The sequence below is a fragment of the Podarcis liolepis genome (genome assembly GCF_965112155.1).
Source record: "Podarcis liolepis genome assembly, chromosome: 1".
NCBI lineage: Eukaryota > Metazoa > Chordata > Lepidosauria > Squamata > Lacertidae > Podarcis > Podarcis liolepis.
Window position 1 is genome coordinate 115,001,969 of NC_139554.1, and position 21,844 is coordinate 115,023,812.

Genomic DNA, 21,844 nt, shown 5'->3' on the forward strand with positions numbered 1-21,844 from the left:
TTGCCTCATGAGTTGGCCAGCCCTGTTAACAACTAGTAAACTGGCTCATACTTACAAACTGTGAATTAGCAATCCTAGGTTAAAAAGAAAGTTGTTATAATCCAATATATTATTATTATTATTATTATTATTATTTATACCCCACCCATTTGGCTAGGTTTCCCCAAGAGAATATTAAAAACACGATAAAACATCAAACATTAAAAACTTCCCTAAACAGGGCTGCCTTCAGATGTCTTCTAAAAGTCAGGTGTTTATTTCCTTGACATCTGATGGGAGGACATTCCACAGAGCAGGTGCCACTACCAAGAAGGCCCTCTGCCTGGTTCCTTGTAGCTTCATGTCTTGCAGCTGGATCTCAGTATCCAGGCTGAACAATGGGGGTGGAGATGCTCCTTCAGCACTTTTCAAAGGAGATGTCTCATATATTTTGCCAGATATTCACATGGTAACAAATCATGCACACATGTTATGTGTGAACTAGTCATGTGTGGATACCTCTTTAAAAACTGTAATCCTATGGAAGTATATCAACACACCCCAAAATAATGTTCTTCGCAAATTCAGGGGAGTAAAGAAGCCTTATTTTCCAAACAGCCAATTGCAATCTTACACCTGGGAGTAAAGTCCCACTGAACTCAATGGGACTTGCTCCTCTTCACATCCTCACTGTGCAGAATATGAATGACGGAGCCTTGCGAGGATTTATCAACTAAGCAGAAAATGAGATTAACATCCTGGTTTTGGGTGAGAGGTAGAGACACCTGTCATAGGCTGCCGCAAGAAATTATTTCTGATGGCAAAGGTGGCTGTGAGCTGATGCAGCAGTCACATAGTGTGAACAAGCAACATGCTGTAGTCAACTATGATGTCTCTACTGACAAACACTTGGTGAAACATTTAGACAGTTCAAATGAAAAAAAAGGGTGAATTATATCCAGATTCAAGAACACGACATACTTGATAATTAACTGAGATTTGGATAACATATCCTTGGTGTAATTTCTGGCTAGGTTCTTTTACAAAAAAATAAAAAATAAAGAAACTGGATTTAAGCGTAACATTATCAAAACAATAATATCTAGCTATGTACATAAATTCACATATAATTTTTTTTATTCTTGAATATTCTTTTTTATAGTTGCTCTGGGTACATATTACAGAAGATCAGGACATAAACCCTAACTCCTCAGCTGCTGGAGCAGTATTTGCTAGTTAGCTTGGAGGACAGGTTTGGCCTGGTAAAATTTCCCTTTGTTAGATTTACAGGAAAAAATAATTAAAACATACAATGAAGAGCATATAAAAAAGTTAAAAACAGACATCAGTTAACCATTGTGGTAATATGCTTTCTTAATTGCCTGTATAGGCCTACTGCAATAAAAAAGTTTTAGGCAGGCCATTTGTTCCAGCTTTTTGGATTCATTCATTCAGCTTACAATATATTCCACCCTTCCTCCCAAAGAAGCCCAGGGCAGAAAACACACCAAGACCAAAAATATTATTAAAAGCATTTTAAAAACACTTTATCAACCAGTGATTTCAAGGTTGCCAAGAACAATGCCTTTCAGCCATCAAACACGTGGGTAAACAAGAAACGTTTTTTAGATTCCTCTTGAAAGCCGGAAACGAAGGAGGCTGATGTACCTTACCAGGGAGGGCATTTCAGAAACAGGAAGCTACCCCTGAAAAGGTCCTGTCACAGGCTGATAAAAGTGGCAACAGCACTAGCAAGATCTCACCTGCCGATCGTAGTTCAAGATGGGAAAGGCATTATTTTAGGTACTTGGGCCCTAAGTCATTTAGGGCATTGTATTCCAGGGATGCGGGTGGCGCTGTGGTCTAAACCACAGAGCCTAGGGCTTGCCGATCAGAAGGTCGGCGGTTCGAATCCCCGCAACAGGGTGAGGTCCCATTGCTCAGTCCCTGCTCCTGCCAACCTAGCAGTTCGAAAGCACGTCAAAATGCAAGTAGATAAATAGGTACTGCTCCAGTGGGAAGGTGAACGCCGTTTCCGTGCGCTGCTCTGGTTCACCAGAAGCATCTTAGTCATGCTGGCCACATGACCCAGAAGCTATACGCCAGCTCCCTCAGCCAATAAAGCGAAATGAGCGCCGCAACCCCAGAGTCGGCCATGACTGGACCTAATGGTCAGGGGTCCCTTTACCTTTACCTTATTCCAGTACTGAATTGGGCCCAATAGCTCACTGGCAAAAAGTGCAGGGCTTTCAGATGGCCCCACCGGGCTATCAGAGCTCACCAGCCTAGCAGCCACATTCCACACTAGCCGCAGCCTCCAGATTGTCTTCAAGGGCAGTCCCACATACAGCACACTATATAGTCTAGACGTGAGGTCACTGTGGCCAGGCTATCCCACACCTGGCAAATCAGCCTAAAAGGGGCCTTAGCACTCCTAGTTCCTTGAAGCCACAGGCAGGGCCGGATTTAGGTTTGATGAGGCCCTAAGCTACTGAAGGTAATGGGGCCCTTTATATGTCCCGCTGTCCTTTGTCAACAACAAATTGTCACTGTTAGTTTGTGTTGAATATATGCTATATGGTAATTTATGGACCTAATAGGTATCTAAAGTCATTTGCACATGTTGCCAATGCAACCAGTGCATGCAGAATGTAGGCACCCTATATAGAGAAATGAGCAAACCAGTGATATTTTAGAGGGCAAGCTAGCGGACAGGGCCCATTACTTACATCATAGGAGCCTACACAACACCAAACACTGTTGCTGTATGTAGGTTTATTTTGTTTTTAATTATATTTTGGAAATGTACATCCAGTTGTTGTTGTTTTTCTTTAAAAGAATTTTGGGCCCCCAAGAGAGTGGGGCCCTAAGCTATAGCTTGTTTAGCTTATACTGTACGTAAATCCAGCACTGTCACAGGAGACCCTAGCCACAAATTGGGACTCCAGATATGACTTCACTCCAGGGAACATCCACAAAGTAGCCAAAGAAGAGGCTCCTGCTGATGCTATGGCAACCAAACCATGAGAACTCAAAACAGTTCTTAAGGCCTATTAGATTTCCTTTGGAGTCCCTACGGTTGCTTTATTTACTTTTTTTAGAGAGGCAGGCAGGTTTTCAAGCAATATCCCTCAAAGTAGCCCGACCAGGTGGGAGGAAGCAAGACCCCAAGAAAAACAGGGGGTCCACTTTGCCTTTCACAGCCCAGCCACTCCACCAGGTCAAAGCGCCTTTTTGGAAGGGCGCGCGCAACGCACCTCTATCCGTGCTCAAAATCAATTTTGCCCGGGCGCTGCTCCACGGCCCCTGCTGCCCCACTCCGGCCCCCGCTACGGCCGCTTCTTCCCCTCCTCACCTGCTATCTGCGTAACGAAAGCTTCCGCCACCAGAGACATGCTTCCACGCGGGAGGCGGGCGGGTGGGCGAGCGCAGCTCCCCCGCGAGCGTCGCCTTCTGCTTCTCCTCTTTTTCTCTCTCGCGCGCGCACACCGTGCGCCGGATCCTCGGGCCGCGCCGCAAACCGCGCAAGGTTAAGGGCACCCACCGGAGCACTGCGGCTGCGCCGACAACCCTGCGAGGGAAGTGCATCCGGGGCCTGCTCCACCCCTTCGCCCGGCTGGCGGCGTCGGTGCCCTGGAGAAAGAGAGAGGGAGAGAGACAAGCGTGCGCACGGCTGACTTCAGGCGCTTCAGCAGTAAAGCGCAATGCTCCCTCTGCGCCACCGCGCCGGAGCCCGCTCTGCCCGCAAAACCTGTCTGAAACACGGGATGATGATGATTAGCTATTATTTCTGGAACCCCAAGGCTGAGAGTGAAACCCAGGAATAATAATAAATCCCCACTGTTTTCCCTGTACGCTCAAGTATTTGTTCAGCCGTTCCAAGTATTTGCTCATGAATTTGAATTCAAGTATTTGTTCAGCTGAGAACAATTCATACACCTGCATTGCAGGGGGTTGAATGACCATTGGAGCCCGTTCCAACTCTACAATTTTATGATTCTATGAAGACCATGAAATCTTACGTCTTTTTCTTTTTTTTTAAGTTGCTAATGTGCCACGAGATGCTGGTTTTTGCTGTGATAGACTGGAAAGGATGGTGATTATTAGCAAGCTTCCAGGATGAAAAGCAAAGTTTTGCATCCTGGTTTCTCCTCTCCCTCTCTCTCTCACACTCTCTCTCTCTCACACACAAACTTTTTTGGAAATTAAGCATGGAAAGGCAAGCCTGGAGTTGAGTTCTAGTCCTGGATATGCTGCTCAAAGCAGCATGCAGAGCACTCCATAAGAATGTAACCCAGAAATAAAAACTTCATAACAAAATAGCATTGATCTGAAGCATGTAACTGCCATTAAGCAAAGCAAGAATAAAGGGGATACTGAAGAAATAACACCACATTAAATTACAACTTTGATGGCCTTACATTACTTCTTAAAAATATGAAAGCTGATGCTTGAGGTCAGGAGTGGGGAACCTACAGTCCACAGGCCAACTGCAGACCTCAAGACCTCTCAGGACTCTTCCCAGTCCATTCCTCCTTCCCCAGGTTGCAGTCCTCACTGGCACTGCTACATCCCCTTCTCAAGTGCTTTTTGCCTGGCATGATTTTGTCCTTGGAACTGTAATAATGCCATTTGCTTGCCTAGATGGAGAAATGGGCGGGGAGTGGGGGAATTAGCAACCTCTGGGTTTTTTGCGACTAGAATTTAGCCTACTGTACAAAGGTAAGAATCACATTGCCCCACTGCTTTTGGGCCTGGACCCACCCACCACGGACATGTTGTACTGGGAAAGCTGTTCTCTAGGGAATGCGCCCCTCAGGGTGAAAAAAATTGCCCACCCCTGTTTTAGGTAATGAGTTCCAATATATATCAAGCTCAGCAACTCCACTCCCCAGGAGTATCCCATGCCCCATAGGTGCATTTAGTTTGTAGCAGAAACAGGGTTTTTAGTGTTGTCACTCCAGCCCTCTGGAATGAAAAAAAATTAGACACCCAGTGCCATGATGTTTAGACACCTACTGAAGATGCTTTTGCCTAAGAAGGCTTTTCCTGAGGTGTGATCGTGTCATTTATGAAATATCAATTGTACATCTGTAGCAATGGTTTTCTTTTTAGAGTCTATAGAAATGATTTAAATTGTTCTTTGAAGTTTCTTTTTCAATTTTATCTTGGTCTCCTTGGCTGTATAACAGTTCATAAATTTGTAAAATAAATAAAATAATAACTCTATGGGGCTACCACTGAGTAGAATCATCCTGCTCATGCCCTACACACTCACTGACGTACATAAAAAAAGAATAGGTCTGTGTGCCCTCTCACGGCTAAAGTCAGTGGCTGAAGTCAGTGCAAACAGGAACAGAAAAGTGGCTCACATTTTCTGCTCCCCCACGTATCTTTATAATGTCTGAATCATTGCTGCATTGAGAACTTGATCGCTGCCAATGAGGGCCAGAGATAAATGTGAGCCATTTTTCTGTTCCCATTTGCACTGTGAGACATCCAGAGCCATTGACTTCAGCTGTGAGAGGCCATACACACCTATTCTTTCTTGAATTTGTGCTGTTAAGTGACTATCTGGAAAGGCTTTTACTCAAATTAAATTCATATCATGATAAAATTTAGTAATTTTAGGCTTCTTTCTTCTTCTTTGGCGATCACTCGTAGCTGAGTAAGATTGTCTTCCATGAATATGGTCTTAACAGTGAGTCACTGTGGAGGCCAATTCTGGATCCACACGTCCTTCCACATAGGTTTCCAGGTGGGAGTTGATCACGGTGAGGATTTGCCAAACATGCCTTCCTCTTATTATGTTTCTCCCTTTCGTTCTGAGTTCAAGCATCTTCAAAGTCCATGGCACCTTTGGTAAAGGCTGTTCTCCCACTGGAGCGCTCATAGGCCAGTGTTTCCCAGTTGTCGGTGTTTATACTACTTTTTTTTAGATTTGCCTTGAGAAACCTAGTGGTCTTATGGGGTGAGGCTCTTTAGATGGCAATGTCATTTTCAGTTCCTTAAAAAACTGATGAGGCCCTGCGACTTTTGACCCGAAGTCCTGCGCTGATGAGACCACTGATGCATGACTGAACTTTAAGGAATATACAGTTTGTTGTTCTGTATCTTTATGAAAATCTGCTCTTGCATAATTATTTTATGGGTTGCTTCCACATTACGGAACAACCACAATACCGGAGCCCTACAATTCCGCATGATTTAGCTGTATACATCAAGTCACCTTGATTCCAGAGTACCTCTCATGCATCTGACTTTGAGCAGCATTGACTAACAGCATGGCTGACGCTGTATACCCCAATAATTCCAATGTCCGCAGGCTTTCTATCCCTCTTACTTCATATTTCATTTTAATAGCAGAAGCAGAATTAAACTGTCAGCAATATTCGAGAAGCCAACACTGTTTATGTTACTAACGGGTTTTACATCCGTCATGACTTATGTTGTAAATGTCATCACCTTCAAACATATGCTTTGCCTCCATTTGTTGGATAGTTATGTGGCTAATCCTCAAACCAACAATCCATCATAATGAACAGAATTATGATAAATATCCCCATCCGTTACAATATTGGCCAGTGCTTTTCATTACTACATTGTCTAGATCTAATTTCAACATGGCTCTTTCTCACTATATTTTCACAGTGAGCTAGTCATTATCTCCGGCCTAATCTTGCAGCTCTCAATGAAGGAGAGAGAGAGGAAGCAATTTAATGAGAGATTTTTATGGGGATTTCACCTCAGGTTGTATTTACCATGAAGAGTGGTATGTGACCTTATGGAGAGTAGCTATTTATATATTAAATAAAGGTTTGTTCTCCACTCAGTATTTATATCTGAGTTTTTAAAGACAAAGGTGTCACTTGGTGGAATAAAGTGCAATCTGTGGGCTGTATAAATTATGCCATTTCTGTTGAAGCTTTTATGTCATGGTGCACAGTGGAACTCTAAGGCACTTCTGCATTTCTGTGAAAGCGGGGGCTGGCCCATGCACATCTATGTTTAGGGAAGCTCTGTGCACACAGTATTTATTGTTGCTTAATTGCATTACATAAAACGTGGGTAGTAATAGTAGCAGCAGCAGCGGCCGCAACATTGCTTAGCATTGAATGTGTAATTATGGAGTTCTGTGGAGCAGGCATTATCTTGCTTCTCCCTGCACCACAGGCCTGCTTTTCACAGAAGGCAATTCTATCTGTGACCATATAACACCGGTCCTGAAAGACCTACGTTGGTTCCCAGTACGTTTCCAAGCACAATTCAAAGTGTTGGTGCTAACCTTTAAAACCCTAAACAGACTTGACCCAGTATACCTGAAGGAGTGTCTCCACCCCCATTGTTAAGCCCGGACACTGAGGTCCAGCTCCAAGGGCCTTCTGGCAGTTCCCTCACTGAGAGAAGTGAAGCTACAGGGAACCAGGCAGAGGGCCTTCTCGGGAGTGGCACCTGCCCTGTGAAATGCTCTCCCATCAGATGTCAAGGAAATAAACAACTATCTGACTTTTAGAAGACATCTGAAGGCAGCCCTGTTTAGGGAAGTTTTTAATGACAGGTGGTTTTTTGTGTTTTTAATATTCTGTTGGGAGCCGCCCAGAGTGGCTGGGGAAACCTAGCCAGATGGGTGGGGTATAAATCAATTGCAGCGGTACCTCGGGTTACAAACGCTTCGGGTTACAGACTCCACTAACCCGAAAGTAGTACCTTGGGTTAAGAACTTTATTTTAGGATGAGAACAGAAATTGTGCGGCAGCGGGAGGCCCCCTTAGCTAAAGTGGTACCTCTGGTTAAGAACCGTTTCAGGTTAAGAACGGAACTCCAGAACGAATTAAGTTCTTAACCAGAGGTACTACTGTATTATTATTATTATTATTATTATTATTATTAATAATAATAATAATAATAATAATAATAATATATCTGGGCCACCCTCAACAGGGTCCATGGTCTGCCAGGACTAAGTCAGGCAATAGCAGAGAACCAACATGGTGCTATTGGCTGACAAAGTTTCCAGCCTCTTGGGCAATCTGTTGGAAAAGAGGAACCAACAAGTCTTGCCTGTGCACCATCAGACTACAGTTTAGGAGAAGGGGAAGGGGAAGGGGAAGAAGTTGCCGCCCATCTGACTGGATTGCCTTCCAACAATTTAAACATGACTTCCAACAATTTTTAAAAAATCACAGTAAAATATCAAACATTAAAAATTTCCCTATACAGGGCTGCCTTCAGATGTCTTCTGAAAGTCAGATAGTTGTTTTTCTCTTTGACATCTGGAGGGAGGACATTCCACAGGGCGGGTGCCACTACCGAGAAGGCCCTCTGCCTGGTTCCCCATAACCTCACTTCTCACCATGAGGTAACTGCCAGAAGGCCCTCGGAGTTGGACCTCGGTGTCTGGGCTGAACGATGGGGGTGGAGATGCTCCTTCAGGTATACAGAGCTAGAAAAGCAAGGTGCAAGGCTGATCCCCCCTCCCTGCCCTCTTTTTAAGTCTGCACACAACATAGATGAATATTATGGTTACATTAATATTTCACTTTTCCTCCAATGAGCTCAAGATGACATGCATGCTTCTTGTAGGCTGAAATACAATGGCTGGCTCAAGGTCACCGAGTGAACTTCATGACTCTTTGGGGATTTGAACCCTGGTCTCTGAGGTCCTCTCGCCACTACACCACACCACATATTTTGCGCTGAGCTCTGTCCTTTCCTCAACTTACCAAAAAGCACTAGTTTTTATCTGTATTCCCAGACCCTCTTTGGGCTTTACCCTTCCACCCATAACAGAATTGTTGACTTCTAACAATTGACAGTGCTTACTTCAGTCTGTGTGATTTCTGCCTCTCTGTTTGCTGCCTTGCCCCGAGGCCTGGGTGCCTGACACCAAGCTCTATCCCAGACTGGCACTCAGAATTCAATCACATAAATTAAATGTTCGCCCTTTCAGATCAGGCATGAATAAAAAGGACTTTTCCCCCAGCTGATAATATCTTGTGTCCAGTTTCCTACTGCAACTGACACACAAAAAAGACATAATAAAAGGCCCAGCATTGTCCATGTGACAGGAATCTTGTGTCAAGATCTTCATCAGCAGCATCTGCCTTTTCAGCCAACTGTTCATCTCTTCTAATTTAAATCTTGGATTGTGATCAATGGTGAGGGGAGCCCCTGGGGAGTTGCAATAACTTCTCATAGATGGTAGATATAGTTTATACTGGAAATATCAAATTAATCTGACACGTTACCTCATTTCAGTTCTTTTTCAGGCATTTCTGGCAATAATGAAATATGCCACTTCATGTGAAGCAGTGCACATTCAGCAGTCAGAATCTGATCATGACATGCATTGAATCCAGTACTACAGAGCTCCAGGATTCACTGCTGTGCCAATAATTACAGTTAACCTGTTAAATCCATAATAATCTACCATGGTTCCTAACAATTCCCGCACTGCCATTTAACTGTACAGTGGTACCTTGGGTTAAGTACTTAATTCATTCCAGGGGTCCGTACTTAACCTGAAACTGTTCTTAACCTGAAGCACCACTTTAGCTAATGGGGCCTGCTGCTGCCGCCGTGACGCCAGAGCACGATTTCTGTTCTCTTCCTGAAGCAAAGTTCTTAACCTGAAGCACTATTTCTGGGTTAGCAGAGTCTGTAACCTGAAGCGTATGTAACCTGAAGCGTATATAACCCGAGTACCACTGTATAGGTTGGGCTGTGCCAAGATTACATTATATGAAAAAGTTCTGATGAGCCACTCAAATAAAGATGGGAGTGGGTAACTAAATTGAAGTTCCAGTGTGATGCAGTGGTTCGAGACCTGGGAGACTCAGTCATAAAGCTCAGTGTGGGGGCCTTGGGCCAGTTGCTGTCTCTTAGTCCAACCTACCTCACAGGGTTGTTGTGAGGACAAAATGGGGAAGGGAAAAACTTTGTATGCCACTTTGAGCTCCTTAGAGGAAGTATAAACCAAATACTGTAAATAAAATGCTGGTGGTAAGTAGATTTCCTATGTTACTGGCAATACTTCATTTATTATTTACTTATCTTGCCAATCCTCTAATACCTGGATCTCCTCCTTCTCTGGCATATTATGTGCATAGGATCACAGAGTTGGAAGGAAACCCTGAGGATTGTCTAGACCAGCCTTTCTCAACCTGTGGGTCCCCCGATGTTGTTGAACTATAACTCCCATCACCCCTAGCTAGCAAGGCCAGAGCTCAGGGATGATGGGAGTTGTAGTCCAACAACATCTGGGGACCCACAGGTTGAGAACCGCTGATAGTCCAACCGCCTTCAATGCAGGAATATGCAGCTGCCCCACTTGGGGATCGAACCTGCAACCTTGGTGTTATCAGCACCACGCTCTAACCAACTGAGCCACCCAGGTGTTCTTGTTAGATTTCTTGCCCACCCATTTGCCATGAAGTCCTAGGATGCGTTGTGGTTATTTAAAAATACAATATTAAAACCAGTGAAAATAAATTATAGCCCAAAGGGTAGGGTGAGCCCAGCATGTCTTCTTACGTTCTGTGTGGTAGGCTAGGCTGAGAAAAGGCAATTAGCCCAGGGTCACCCAGTGTGCTTCATAGTTGAGTGGGGCTTTAACCCCCCCCCTCCCGCCCCATCTTCCCAGCCTGACACTCTAACTTTTATGCTATACTGACTTTCACTAATAATAGCTTGAGTTTGGGAGACAGAAGCAATCTGGAGTCATGTCGTACCTTTAAAGAAGACGAATTTTGATTGTGATTAGAAGAAGAAGAAAATATTTTCATTAAAAAATAATTTATACATAAATATAATTAAAGAGCATCCTACATATATAGAATTATAGTAATGCAAAAGTGCTGTGTTATCCTGAAATGTATTGCTCCAATACATCACAAATAAAGTCAATTGCTCTAAAAATCCATTTAGCTGATCATAAATTGTTCTTCTATAATATGTTAATTTAGACATTGTTGCAACAATCCATATTCTGACTATGGCATGTGTAGATTTAGCATTACAGGGCTGCTGGTGGCTGATTTCACATAATCTCCCTTAGATTATTTCGGTTCTCCAAAATTTCACCCGTCTGTTCAGCATGTATCTGAAGCTACATCACAATAATATACAAAGTTGTTTGCAATGCATATTTTTAGAAAAAGCCACTCTGAATAAGATTAAATTGTTTGTGTTTGTTTGTGATGTGTGGCCATTTGGCTGGCCTTATGGGTGTTGATTCCCTTTGCTGTCACTATGGAACTTCTCCCCACTGAGTTATCCACCATTGGCCTGTCAAATGTGTCTTTTAAGTCTGACTGCCACATGGGAACAATGCAAAGAAACAACAAATGATTTAATAGTTTGGCAATCTGCTTATTGCTTGTCTATCCTCCTCCTCCTCCTCCAAGGATATCTGAATGTGTGCAAGAAATTGTCATTATTCTGGATCATCTGAGTGTGTATGAAAACAAACATGCCTTTAAGCCCCCTTCCTTTTATCTGGCACATCTTCAGTCGTTGCAATCTCAAAAGCAGTTGCACAATAAAACCTAGCTCACCCTTTTACAGAAGGAGTAAAACCACCATAGGGCCACCATGTGTTTTTACAGGGATGATGTGAAGCAGCTGTCTATTATTTCACTGTGTGTTCTCTGCTCAAAGATGCTTCAGGCAGTTGCGGAATCGTTGCTAAGTGTTCTTGCGGAGAAATAAATGTGATGGGTTTCACTTACAAACAGGGGTGACAACTTGAATAAATATGGGGGGGGGCGGATTAGCCCCACTCTGCATAATCTATCACATGACACAGTACACACACACTATTTGAATGGCAATGCCTATCAACTTTTTGGGTGGGGCCCTCAAATATTTTATGGGTTGGGTCAAAGACCCCTTATTCCATAATAATAATAATAATAATAATAATAATAATAATAATAATTAATAATGTGTTTGTTTGTTTATACCCCGCCCATCTGGCTGGGCTTCCCCAGTCACTCTGGGCAGCTGCCAACAGAAATATTAAAAACACAATAAAACATCAGACATTTAAAACTTCCCTAAACAGGGCTGCCTTCAGATGTCTTCTAAAAGTCAGATACAGTCATACCTCGAGATAAATACGCTTCAGGTTGAGCGCTTTCGGGTTGCGCTCCACGGCGACCCGGAAGTAACGGAGTGCGTTACTTCTGGGTTTCACTGCTCACGCATGCACAGACGGTCAAAATGACGTCGTGCGCAGAAGCGGCAAAACGCAACCCGCGCATGCTCAGACATGCTGTCATATCTTACATTCTGTTCGGGATGCAAACGGGGCTCAGGAACGGATCCCGTTCGCATCCCGAGGTACCACTGTAGTTGTTTATCTCTTTGACATCTGATGGGAGGGCGTTCCACAGGGTGGGTGCCACTACCAAGAAGGCCCCCTGCCTGGTTCCCTGTAACTTCGCTTCTTGCAGCAGGGATGTTAAATTGTTAATATGTGAAAGTAGCAGTGATGAAACATTCTTCACTAGGCAACTTGACGTATTTCGAGCCATTTTGGGGTACCACCTGACAGCGGCACACTTACTTGTTAGTAAGCACTGTTGAAGTCAATGGGGATAAGTGTGCATTGAATTGAGGTGCACACACTGTGTATAATCCAGTTTCCTGGTTTAATCAATGTATGTCACAATCAATGTTCAGATATTACTTGCCCTGGAAACTATTTGAGCCAATCAGCTGAGGAACTTGAATGTTTCACTTAATTTTCCCAGCTAAAATGACAAATTTGTAACAATTAAGTGTCCAGATGGGACAAATTCAAGTGCTTTAGTTTAACTGGACTTTAGAGCAGGCTGCCCTTTTCATTAATAACTCTGCACCAATCTATCATGGCTTAAAGAATCTTGTAAAGTCTAGTTTGCTGCAGAGAAATTTATTTTAGGGTGCTTCCAGATGACCTGTTTATTGAGCATTCATTTCAATTTGTTTGCAGGGAGGTTAGACAATGTTGTTGTTTTAATGAGCATTCGCTTTGTTTCACTTGCAGGGAGGTTAGACAACGTTGTGTCAAAGCAAGTGTCATCCCACACTTCACAGTGGTTTCCCCATCATTTTCCTTATCTCAAAAAGTCTGATTCTGGAGGGAAGAGGAATTGTTGTACAAAAGCTACAAATCAGGTTTAATTGTGTTACCTGAATTTACTAGTATAAGATTGAATCCCACCCCAAAAATAGTAACAGTCTGGAAACGGCTATGCTAGTGACCCTCAACATACGACTATGACTATGTACACAATATACCTTTAAACTATATTTGTTTGGCCAATAAATAATTTCCAGTTAATCTCATGCTGGAGATTGGTCCTTGTGAATCCAGATTGGACTCATCCAGGCAAGAATCTCTTTAGTTGGTGAGTTGCCAGACACAACAACTCACCAGGTACACACTGCGTCACTGAGTTCTTTATTCACAACTATTTCACAAAGGCAGAAACTAAGGTAAGGAAGGGAACAACTGATTAGGGCAGTGGAGGAGGTAAATGATTGCATCTTACTAAGATACTCAGAGTAGAGCCGTTAAAGTCATGACTAACTTAAATCCATTGTTTACAGTGAATCTACTCTGCGTAGATGCAAATATACCTTTGTCATCTTGTTACATAGTGTTACATTATAGAGTACTCTAATGTAGCACTAAGTAACAAGTCTCAACTTGTAGGTCAAGTGTGTCTGGAGAAGCTCAGACCTCTGTCATGGGAGACCCCAAGGTTCTGGTCATCCCATCTATCTCTCTGTTCTCATCTTTCTCTTCTTCTACCTTTGTTATGTACTGAGCTGAATTCTAGAACAATAGGATCCATAATGCAGCAGTCTGATTGGTCCCCAGGAGCCACCCAATCCAGCTCCAGGTGGAAGTGAATCAGTGACCTGACTGGCCTGCAGGAGCAGCAAATCAGGCTCCTGGATGAAGTGAATCAGCAACCTGATTGGCCTGCAGGAGCAGCCAATCAGGCTTCTGGAGGAGGTGAATCTGCAACCTGATTGGCCTACAGGAGCAGCCTGGAATTAGCCAATCATGCGGGGCCCGTTGTGTAAATAATGTATATAGCTAGACGTTTAGGGGAAAGTTTCATTCATTGCTACTATGAGCTGAATAAAGAGCATGAAATTCACTCACCTCTGAGTACCGTGGTACCTCGGGTTAAGGACTTAATTTGTTCTGGAGGTCCGTTCTTAACCTGAAACTGTTCTTAACTTGAGGTACCACTTTAGCTAATGGGGCCTCCCGCCACCACGCGATTTCTGTTCTCATCCTGAAGCAAAGTTCTTAACCCGAGGTTCTATTTCTGGGTTAGCAGAGTCTGTAACCTGAAGCGTCTGTAACCTGAAGCATCTGTAACCCGAGCTACCACTGTATATTTCAACCTTCTTTTTTCTTTGTCTGCTGCCCATCAGTCCATCCATTTGCTTGTTCTATCTCTCCCTGTTTTTTGCTCATAGGTTTATTGCTGAAGCAAATTATGACAACTCTCAGAGGATGGTCCTCACTCTAGCCGGTGTCGTGGTAGAAAGGACCTTCTGCTTCTGTACTAAAAAGAAATGCCGTTCTCTGCATGTGGACTGGTTTGTTCAGATGTGAAACGTGGTTTTATATAAGGCTGCTTCAGTGTTTATACAAGTGGAAACTTACAGTATATTCCCATCATTGGAAAAGTGTTGCAGTTAGAACAGGTACTTAGTACTACGATCCAATCCTCTTGTGCTGGCAAAACATCTAGGAGGGAAGGGGTATTTCTTTATCTCTATAAGCTCAATTGCCACTGATATTTCCTAAAGGCTGGAAGCTCACAGATCATTGGGTTGTTTCGGGGGGAGGGTCTAAATGTTTTGTTGTCTTTTAGTGTGAAAATATATGCACTTCTCCATACCTAAAATGTTCCCCTGGTATTCAGAAACCACAACCTCATTACTTATTTGCCCTGTTACATTTCCATACCAATAGGCACTCAGTCACTCAAGTTCGCTATTAAAACACATTATGTTTGGAGGTAAGATCTAGTGATACAAATGGAACGTACTTTTGCAGGAGCATGCTTATTGTTTCGATGCTCCTGGCCTGCGTTTCCCACTTCATCTAGTGGCCAGATTGCTTTACTAAATTATCTATAATCTTCAGGCATCCCTAATTATCATTTTGAGTCTATTCTTATCTAGAGTGTCCTTGTTTCTGTATAACCTAGGAGAGTGATCTGGTAAGATATAAGAAAGCTGTAACATAAAAGAGCTTTTTTAAAAAAGAGCGTCTGGGGAGGGGAAGTAAGACCAAACAACTAGACGTTATAGACTTATAAGCATGAGAATCAAGAGGTGTTAAGAACTCACGGAGATGATGGCAGAAGCCTTTTCTGTGAGTTCCGATTCCATTGAGAATTCTGAGCCAGGCTTTCATTCCTTGCAGCATAACCTACAACCTGCTTCCAATTGTTTGGCATCGGCAGAACATATGCGGCACCCAACTGCTGGGCTTAATGTTGTATGAATTGAATGCTAGACCCTTATCTATCATTTATTTGTCTCATGTGTATATGCCCATATATATTACAGACATTTTTTATTTAATTATTCAGGAATTGGCACATGAGTTGCATTATCTCATTCCTCTGGGTCCCCCTCACTGACAGAATAATGCAAAGGAGCCGTAGCTAACACTTATACTCTTTGGGTTGTTCATCAGGAAATAAGGCCTCATTAAACTGCCTGTATCACACAGCAAGAAATTATCCTTAAGGAGTGCCTGGCATCGAAAGCCTCTCTCATCCCTTATCCCTTCACCGGCTGCTGTAAAAAAAGTTGTGCGGCTCAGTCATAATTTACAGGCAAGTCTCAATATTTGGGCTGTGTCATTTTGATGGATATAGAGCTGTCCCCACTACAAGGTCAACATGTGTATCTGTTTATTCGGGGAAATATATGGCACAAGGGAGAGAGAGCAGCGTGTCAGAAGGCTCTTTCTCAGTTTGAGGCTTCCTTCTCTGCTTACTGGGTGGCCTTTGGCAAATTCCTGTATTATAGCTTTCCCTTCTTTCTCCGAAACGTAAAATGGGAATAATAGCACCCTTACTCTATGAAGATGTACAAAATGAAGTCTGTGCAACAGTCTCAGTAAAGGTGGTACAGTGGTACAGACACTTCAGGTTACAGACTCCACTAACCCAGAAATAGTACCTTGGGTTAAGAACTTTGCTTCAGGATGAGAACAGAAATCACGCGGCAGCAGCAGGAGGCCCCATTAGCCAAAGTGGTACCTCAGGTTAAGAACAGTTTCAGGTTAAGAACAGACCTCCAGAATGAATTAAGTTCTTAACCCGAGGTACCACTGTATATAATAGTCACAGTCAAGAAGTAGGCCCTTCTGCACAAAACAATTGAAATGAACAGGAACTCCAAGGAAGAACTGTCTAAGCTCGCCAAGTTTTACTGGCTATCAGTTCTCAGTTTTGTCCACTTTATTTCACCATAAGGGAGAGTGGAAGGCTGCAGTCCTATGCATATCTACTTGGAAGTGAGTCCCACGGAGGGACTTCCTTCAGTGTAGAAATGAATGGGTTTCCACTCTTGATCTGAGAGCTGGCCCATGACAGCCCACTATTGATAACGCGTCTACTATGTTCTTGCGCTATTTCCATTCAATGGTGCTTGTGCAAAAGAATAGCCATGCTAGGTAAAGGGACCCCTGACCATTAGGTCCAGTCGTGGCCAACTCTGGGGTTGTGGCACTCATCTCGCTTTATTGGCCGAGGGAGCTGGCATGTGGTCATGTGGCCAGCATAACTAAGCCGCTTCTGGCGAACCAGAGCAGCGCACAGAAACACCATTTACCTTCCTGCTGGAGCGGTACCTATTTATCTACTTGCACGTTGACATGCTTTCGAACTGCTAGGTTGGCAGGAGCAGGGACCAAGCAACGGGAGCTCACCCTGTTGCGGGGATTCGAACCACCAGCCTTCTAATCAGCAAGCCCTAGGCTCTGTGGTTTAACCCACAGGGCCACCCGTGTCCCAATAGCCATGCTAGTAGGTGATAATTGTAGTTATTAGACTCCAGCAGCATCTGAATGGTACCACATTAGCTTCCCCACTTTATATTATTTCTACAGTTCTGTTAATTATTTATTTTTTAAGCTTCTTTGATTAGAAATTATAATATTGATTTCATGATGCATCCTTTTTTCATTATTACTACTATTATTATTGATGATGATATTAATCACAGAGTAAAACCCAGTGAAATCAATGAGCTTGAATAACTTGGGTTTACTCTGAATATGACTAATGTTGGAGATCATCCTTTTTTGTATTTAAATTGCCTGTCGCTGTTTCACTATGTTCTTGTTCATTTGATATGTTCATATGGATATATTGACTAACCTGTCATTTACCTCTCTTGTGCTTTATTATTGCTGTGACCTGCTTTGAACTCAACTTTCTTCTTGGAAGAACAGCACACAAAAATCAGAACAAATCATCATTTGGCAAAAGATGTATATATGAGCCATAAAAGTGGTGAGATAAGAGCATCCCAATGGATCTTCGAAGCTTAAAGCAATCATTTTCAAAGAATATTGTTAGAATGTTTATAATACATGAATTTCTGAGTGGTTTTGGAGACTTGAGACTGGTCTATAGAAAAGCAGAGAGGAAGCAACACAGAGATTTCCCAATGCTCCCCAACCATTATCTCTAGATACCAGGAAGGCAGGAAGAGCATCATTCTGTCCTTAGGTCTATTCAGCTATTCATCAATTCAACAGAAACTCCACAGATTCCAATTATAATAATTCTCTTACTGTGTGGAAGTTACCTAACAAAGTGCTCAGCAACTGTCAATGACTCCTGGACTCTAGAACCTGCAATGACTTCTAGCCATTCTCTGGCTGAAAGCCAATTGTTACCTGATTGTAACTTCCACAACAGCCTGTCCACTGCTGGAAACAAGACACTGGGCTGCACGGTCCATTAATCTGATCCAACACAGCTCTTCTGTTTGAGGGATGTCAAATTTCCCAGCTAACCTAACACTAAGCCAGTTGAAACACATTTACAAAGCACTAACGAAGCACTTCTCTGTGGGCCACAACACTGAGCATAAAGAAATTCCTCTTATTTCATTGGGACTTGTTCCAAAGTGTGTGCTTATGACTGTAGCCTTAGTGTGGGGCGGGGGTTAAGTGCTTCAGAGCTTCTGGAAGCAGAGTGCTTCGATGGGCACTCTGGAGAACCAGCTCTCCCATCCTGCCTTGAGGTCAAAGAGTGAAGAAAGATACCCTCAGGGTAATAGGAAATTGCCTAGAGTCTAGAGTGGCTGTAGGCAACTGTGAGCAGCTGATCAGGTGGGCACTTTGTAGGGAGCTACAGTGCTGCATGCCGTTCTCCCGTTCTCATAACCTTCTTCGTGCCTATGTGTCTTCCACTTGGGAACCATAAAGGCAAAAAACAGTAAGGTGAATCAAATGGGGAAAAACCAAGCAAGGGATTCATTGAGCCACTGGGCAAATAGCAAACCAAGACTAATCCAGGGTATTTTGCCAGCCCATAAGGGACGCGGGTGGCGTTGTGGGTTAAATCACTGAGCCTCTTGGGCTTGCCGATCAGAAGGTTGGCGGTTCGAATCCCCGCGACGGGGTGAGCTCCCGTTGTTTGGTCCCTGCTCCTGCCAACCTAGCAGTTTGAAAGCACCTCAAAGTGCAATTAGATAAATAGGTACTGCTCCAGCAGGAAGGTAAACGGCGTTTCCGTGTGCTGCTCTGGTTCGCCAGAAGCGGCTTAGTCATGCTGGCCACACGACCTGGAAGCTGTCTGCGGACAAACGTCGGCTCCCTCGGCCTATACAGCGAGATGAGCACACAACCCCAGAGTCGGTCATGACTGGACCTAATGGCCAGGGGTCCCTTTACCTTTAAAGATGTGCCATGTATGAACATATGAAGCTGTCAGGCCATTGGTCCATATAGTTCAGTGTTGTCGACGCTGAGTGGAAGCAGCTTTCTGGGGTTTCAGGAAGGGGTCTTTCCCAGCCTCACCTGGTGATACTAAGAATTCTACCCTGAGCTCCATGAACTCCCAAGACCCCTCTCAGTTCTTCAGAGTGCATCGTGCTGCATCAGCATTCCTAACAATATTGCCACCCTAAGCAACTGCTTGAGCTCTTTATGCAGTTAGGCAGGCCCTGGCCAAGGAGTATTGAAGTGAATCCAAACATCTCAGCACTCTCCTGCTTTGTCATTGTTCCATTGTGAGGTACCTACCAAACCATTTTCAATAGGTCTGCTGTAGCATTGTGGTAACTGGGCTTTTAAGCAGTTGCAGAGAAACAAAATGAGGAATGTGTTGGCTGTACAGCCTGTCGCACGGTGAACCCCTTTCAATTACATACCCTCCAACATTTCTGCAATGAAAACAGGGACATCCCATTCCATTCCATTAAATTTTACTATTTAAACCCCACACATCTTACTGGGCTGCCCTAGCCACTCTGAGCAGTACAATATTTAACTAACTCAGGTTCTGCCCTCAACATAAATCCTGGCTATGCCTATGTCACAGAATCCTATATTTGTAGAGTGGGAAGAGTTAACCTTTAAAGTAGAACAAGACACTTCATTTGTGTAGCAACTTTATTTTATTTCATCAGTTTTATATCCCACAATGTAAATACAATCATAAAACTTTTTTAAAAACAAAAACAAACAGCATTCTCATCCACAGTTCGAAGACAAGAAGCAGCAGAGTCAGTAATAATACCCACTATATCCCAAAGTCCTGAGCAAATAAAATAGTTTTCAGATTACACCTCTATACTGCTAGTACAGGGCACAGTCGGATTTCACTCCTACTGGGAGAGTCAGAGACACCCCATCATTGTCATCATGGCCATGAAGTCCTGCCCTTGACAAGTCAAGGCCATCCCAACACGGACAGTGAAGTCTCCCAATAGGATCCTCCAAAACCACATTGTAAACTACCTCCTGTGGGGGCAGTGGGAGGGGGAGTACACTAACAGCACCATTGTCTTCTTACCCAGCACCAAATGCAGACCCTCACACCCAGCTCCCAAGTCGGCAGATTTCCTGATGAAGAAGATGGAAGCTCTATGTATTGATTGCAATATCCCACCTCCCAGCCCTCCAGTCTGCACAGATGGGGTACTGAATATCAAGCTGGGCAAAGCTGGGTCAAGTCCACCCCCCCAAAAAAAAGTTGGCCACCCAAGTCTCTGTAATGCAGCCAAATCGGCCCCTTAACCCCCTGTCATCTTGCAACTAAGTGAGATCTTACTGTGGACTGGCCGGGAGACACCAGAAGCAATGACAGAGAGAAAGGCAGGGTGAGATTTTGACTAAACATTAGGAAGAACTTTAGGATGGCCTCTTTGACGGTGGAACGGACAACCTCAGAAGGTGGTGGATGCTCCTTAAATGGTGGTTTTTTTTTTTTAAGACAGAGGTAGATGGTCACCTGCCAGCAATTCTTGCATTGTAGGGGGTTGGATGAGCCTTGGTGCCCCCTATCAGTGCTATGATTTTATGTGGGGCAAGATAGAGAGGGCAACAGGCTTAGCCCGTTTGCTGCCCCTATCCCCGTGCGGAGAGAACTTCACTTATCTTGACATCTGAGCTCAAGCCAGCACCTTTACTCCCGAGGCTCCACGATTGGGCTTATACTCCAATGCCTTTTCCACCTGTGCTCCTCTCATATAGGCTTGCATTCAGAAATACAGGCAGGAGAGGGAGCCCACCCCCTCCCTTCTCTCGCATGAACTCTGTTTGACCCCTCTTCCTTCAAGGGCCTAAGACGGCATGAAAGCAGTCGTATATTTTACAATATATCCCACTGCACATTAAAGCCCTTTTTCTTGCTGCGTTTAGGCAGACATCGCGCGGGCTCTTTGTCTGCTCTTTGCCTCTCCCAGCGATCAGAATGATCAGGTTGTGCTCCAGGATTTTCCCTAAATTAAAACAAAGGCAACGGTATACGGTGTCTGTAATTTCAAATTTGAAGCTGAAGTCCTAAGCTAGAGGCAACGCGAACCTAAACGAGGTTTCTCAGAAGCAATTATTTAATTTTAATAATAATAATAATAATAATAATAATAATAATAATAATATCTGGCTGGGTTGCTCCAGACACTCTGTGAGGCTCCCAACACGTATAAAAACATAATATAACGTCAAGCATTAAAAATTAAGTTAAATGGGTACGTTTAGGATTGCAGCCGTACTCGATGATGCCCCCTCCGAACACAGTAAGACAAACTTCTCCATAATTTGCTTAGGATCGCGCTGTGCGTGTGACTATAAGTAGCAGTCAGATCATCCGACCTCTTTCTAGAAAAGGTTGTGCGCCAGCTTTTTCTTGCTATAGTTTTGCTTGCTATAGAAAAGGCTCCAACGAACTAAGGCAATGGGGTGTGAAAGATCGAAGAGCTTCTTCCAGGTGTGACTGGCCTCCAGCCATGGGCGTACCCATTATTTTTGTTGGGGGGCAGAACCTCAGATTTGTATTGGTTTTGATTGATTTAGGGGCGGCGGCAGCCCCCTACCCGCCCCCCCGGCTACGCCCATGCCTTCAGCAGCAGCGGAGCAACAGATTCCACTGTGGTGCCCCCAGATGCTGCCGAGTCTGCTCAAGTTTACTCGGAAGTAAGTGCCAAGCGGATCCGCTTGGACCTACTTCCGCTGCGACTGCAAGCCTGTGCCAAAATACTTGGATTTGAGATTTTTTTTCTAATGGTTTGGAAATAGGTTAGTGACAGCCAACGTTAATATCCAATAATTTGGGCTTCCTTACACGAGGCATGAGTCGTGCCGCTCTATAGATCCGTT

General features: G+C 43.8%; 1 protein-coding gene across 1 annotated transcript in view; it reads right to left on the reverse strand.

Moving 5' to 3' along the window:
• Nucleotides 1-3,609, reverse strand: part of MTX2 (metaxin 2) — a 39,939-nt gene extending 36,330 nt beyond the window's left edge. The window contains exon 1 of the mRNA XM_083497381.1: nucleotides 3,335-3,609. Coding sequence (XP_083353507.1) covers nucleotides 3,335-3,374 — 40 coding nt within the window. The 5' untranslated portion in view covers nucleotides 3,375-3,609. The remainder of the gene's footprint in view (nucleotides 1-3,334) is intronic.
• Between the last annotated feature and the right edge of the window lie 18,235 nt (nucleotides 3,610-21,844).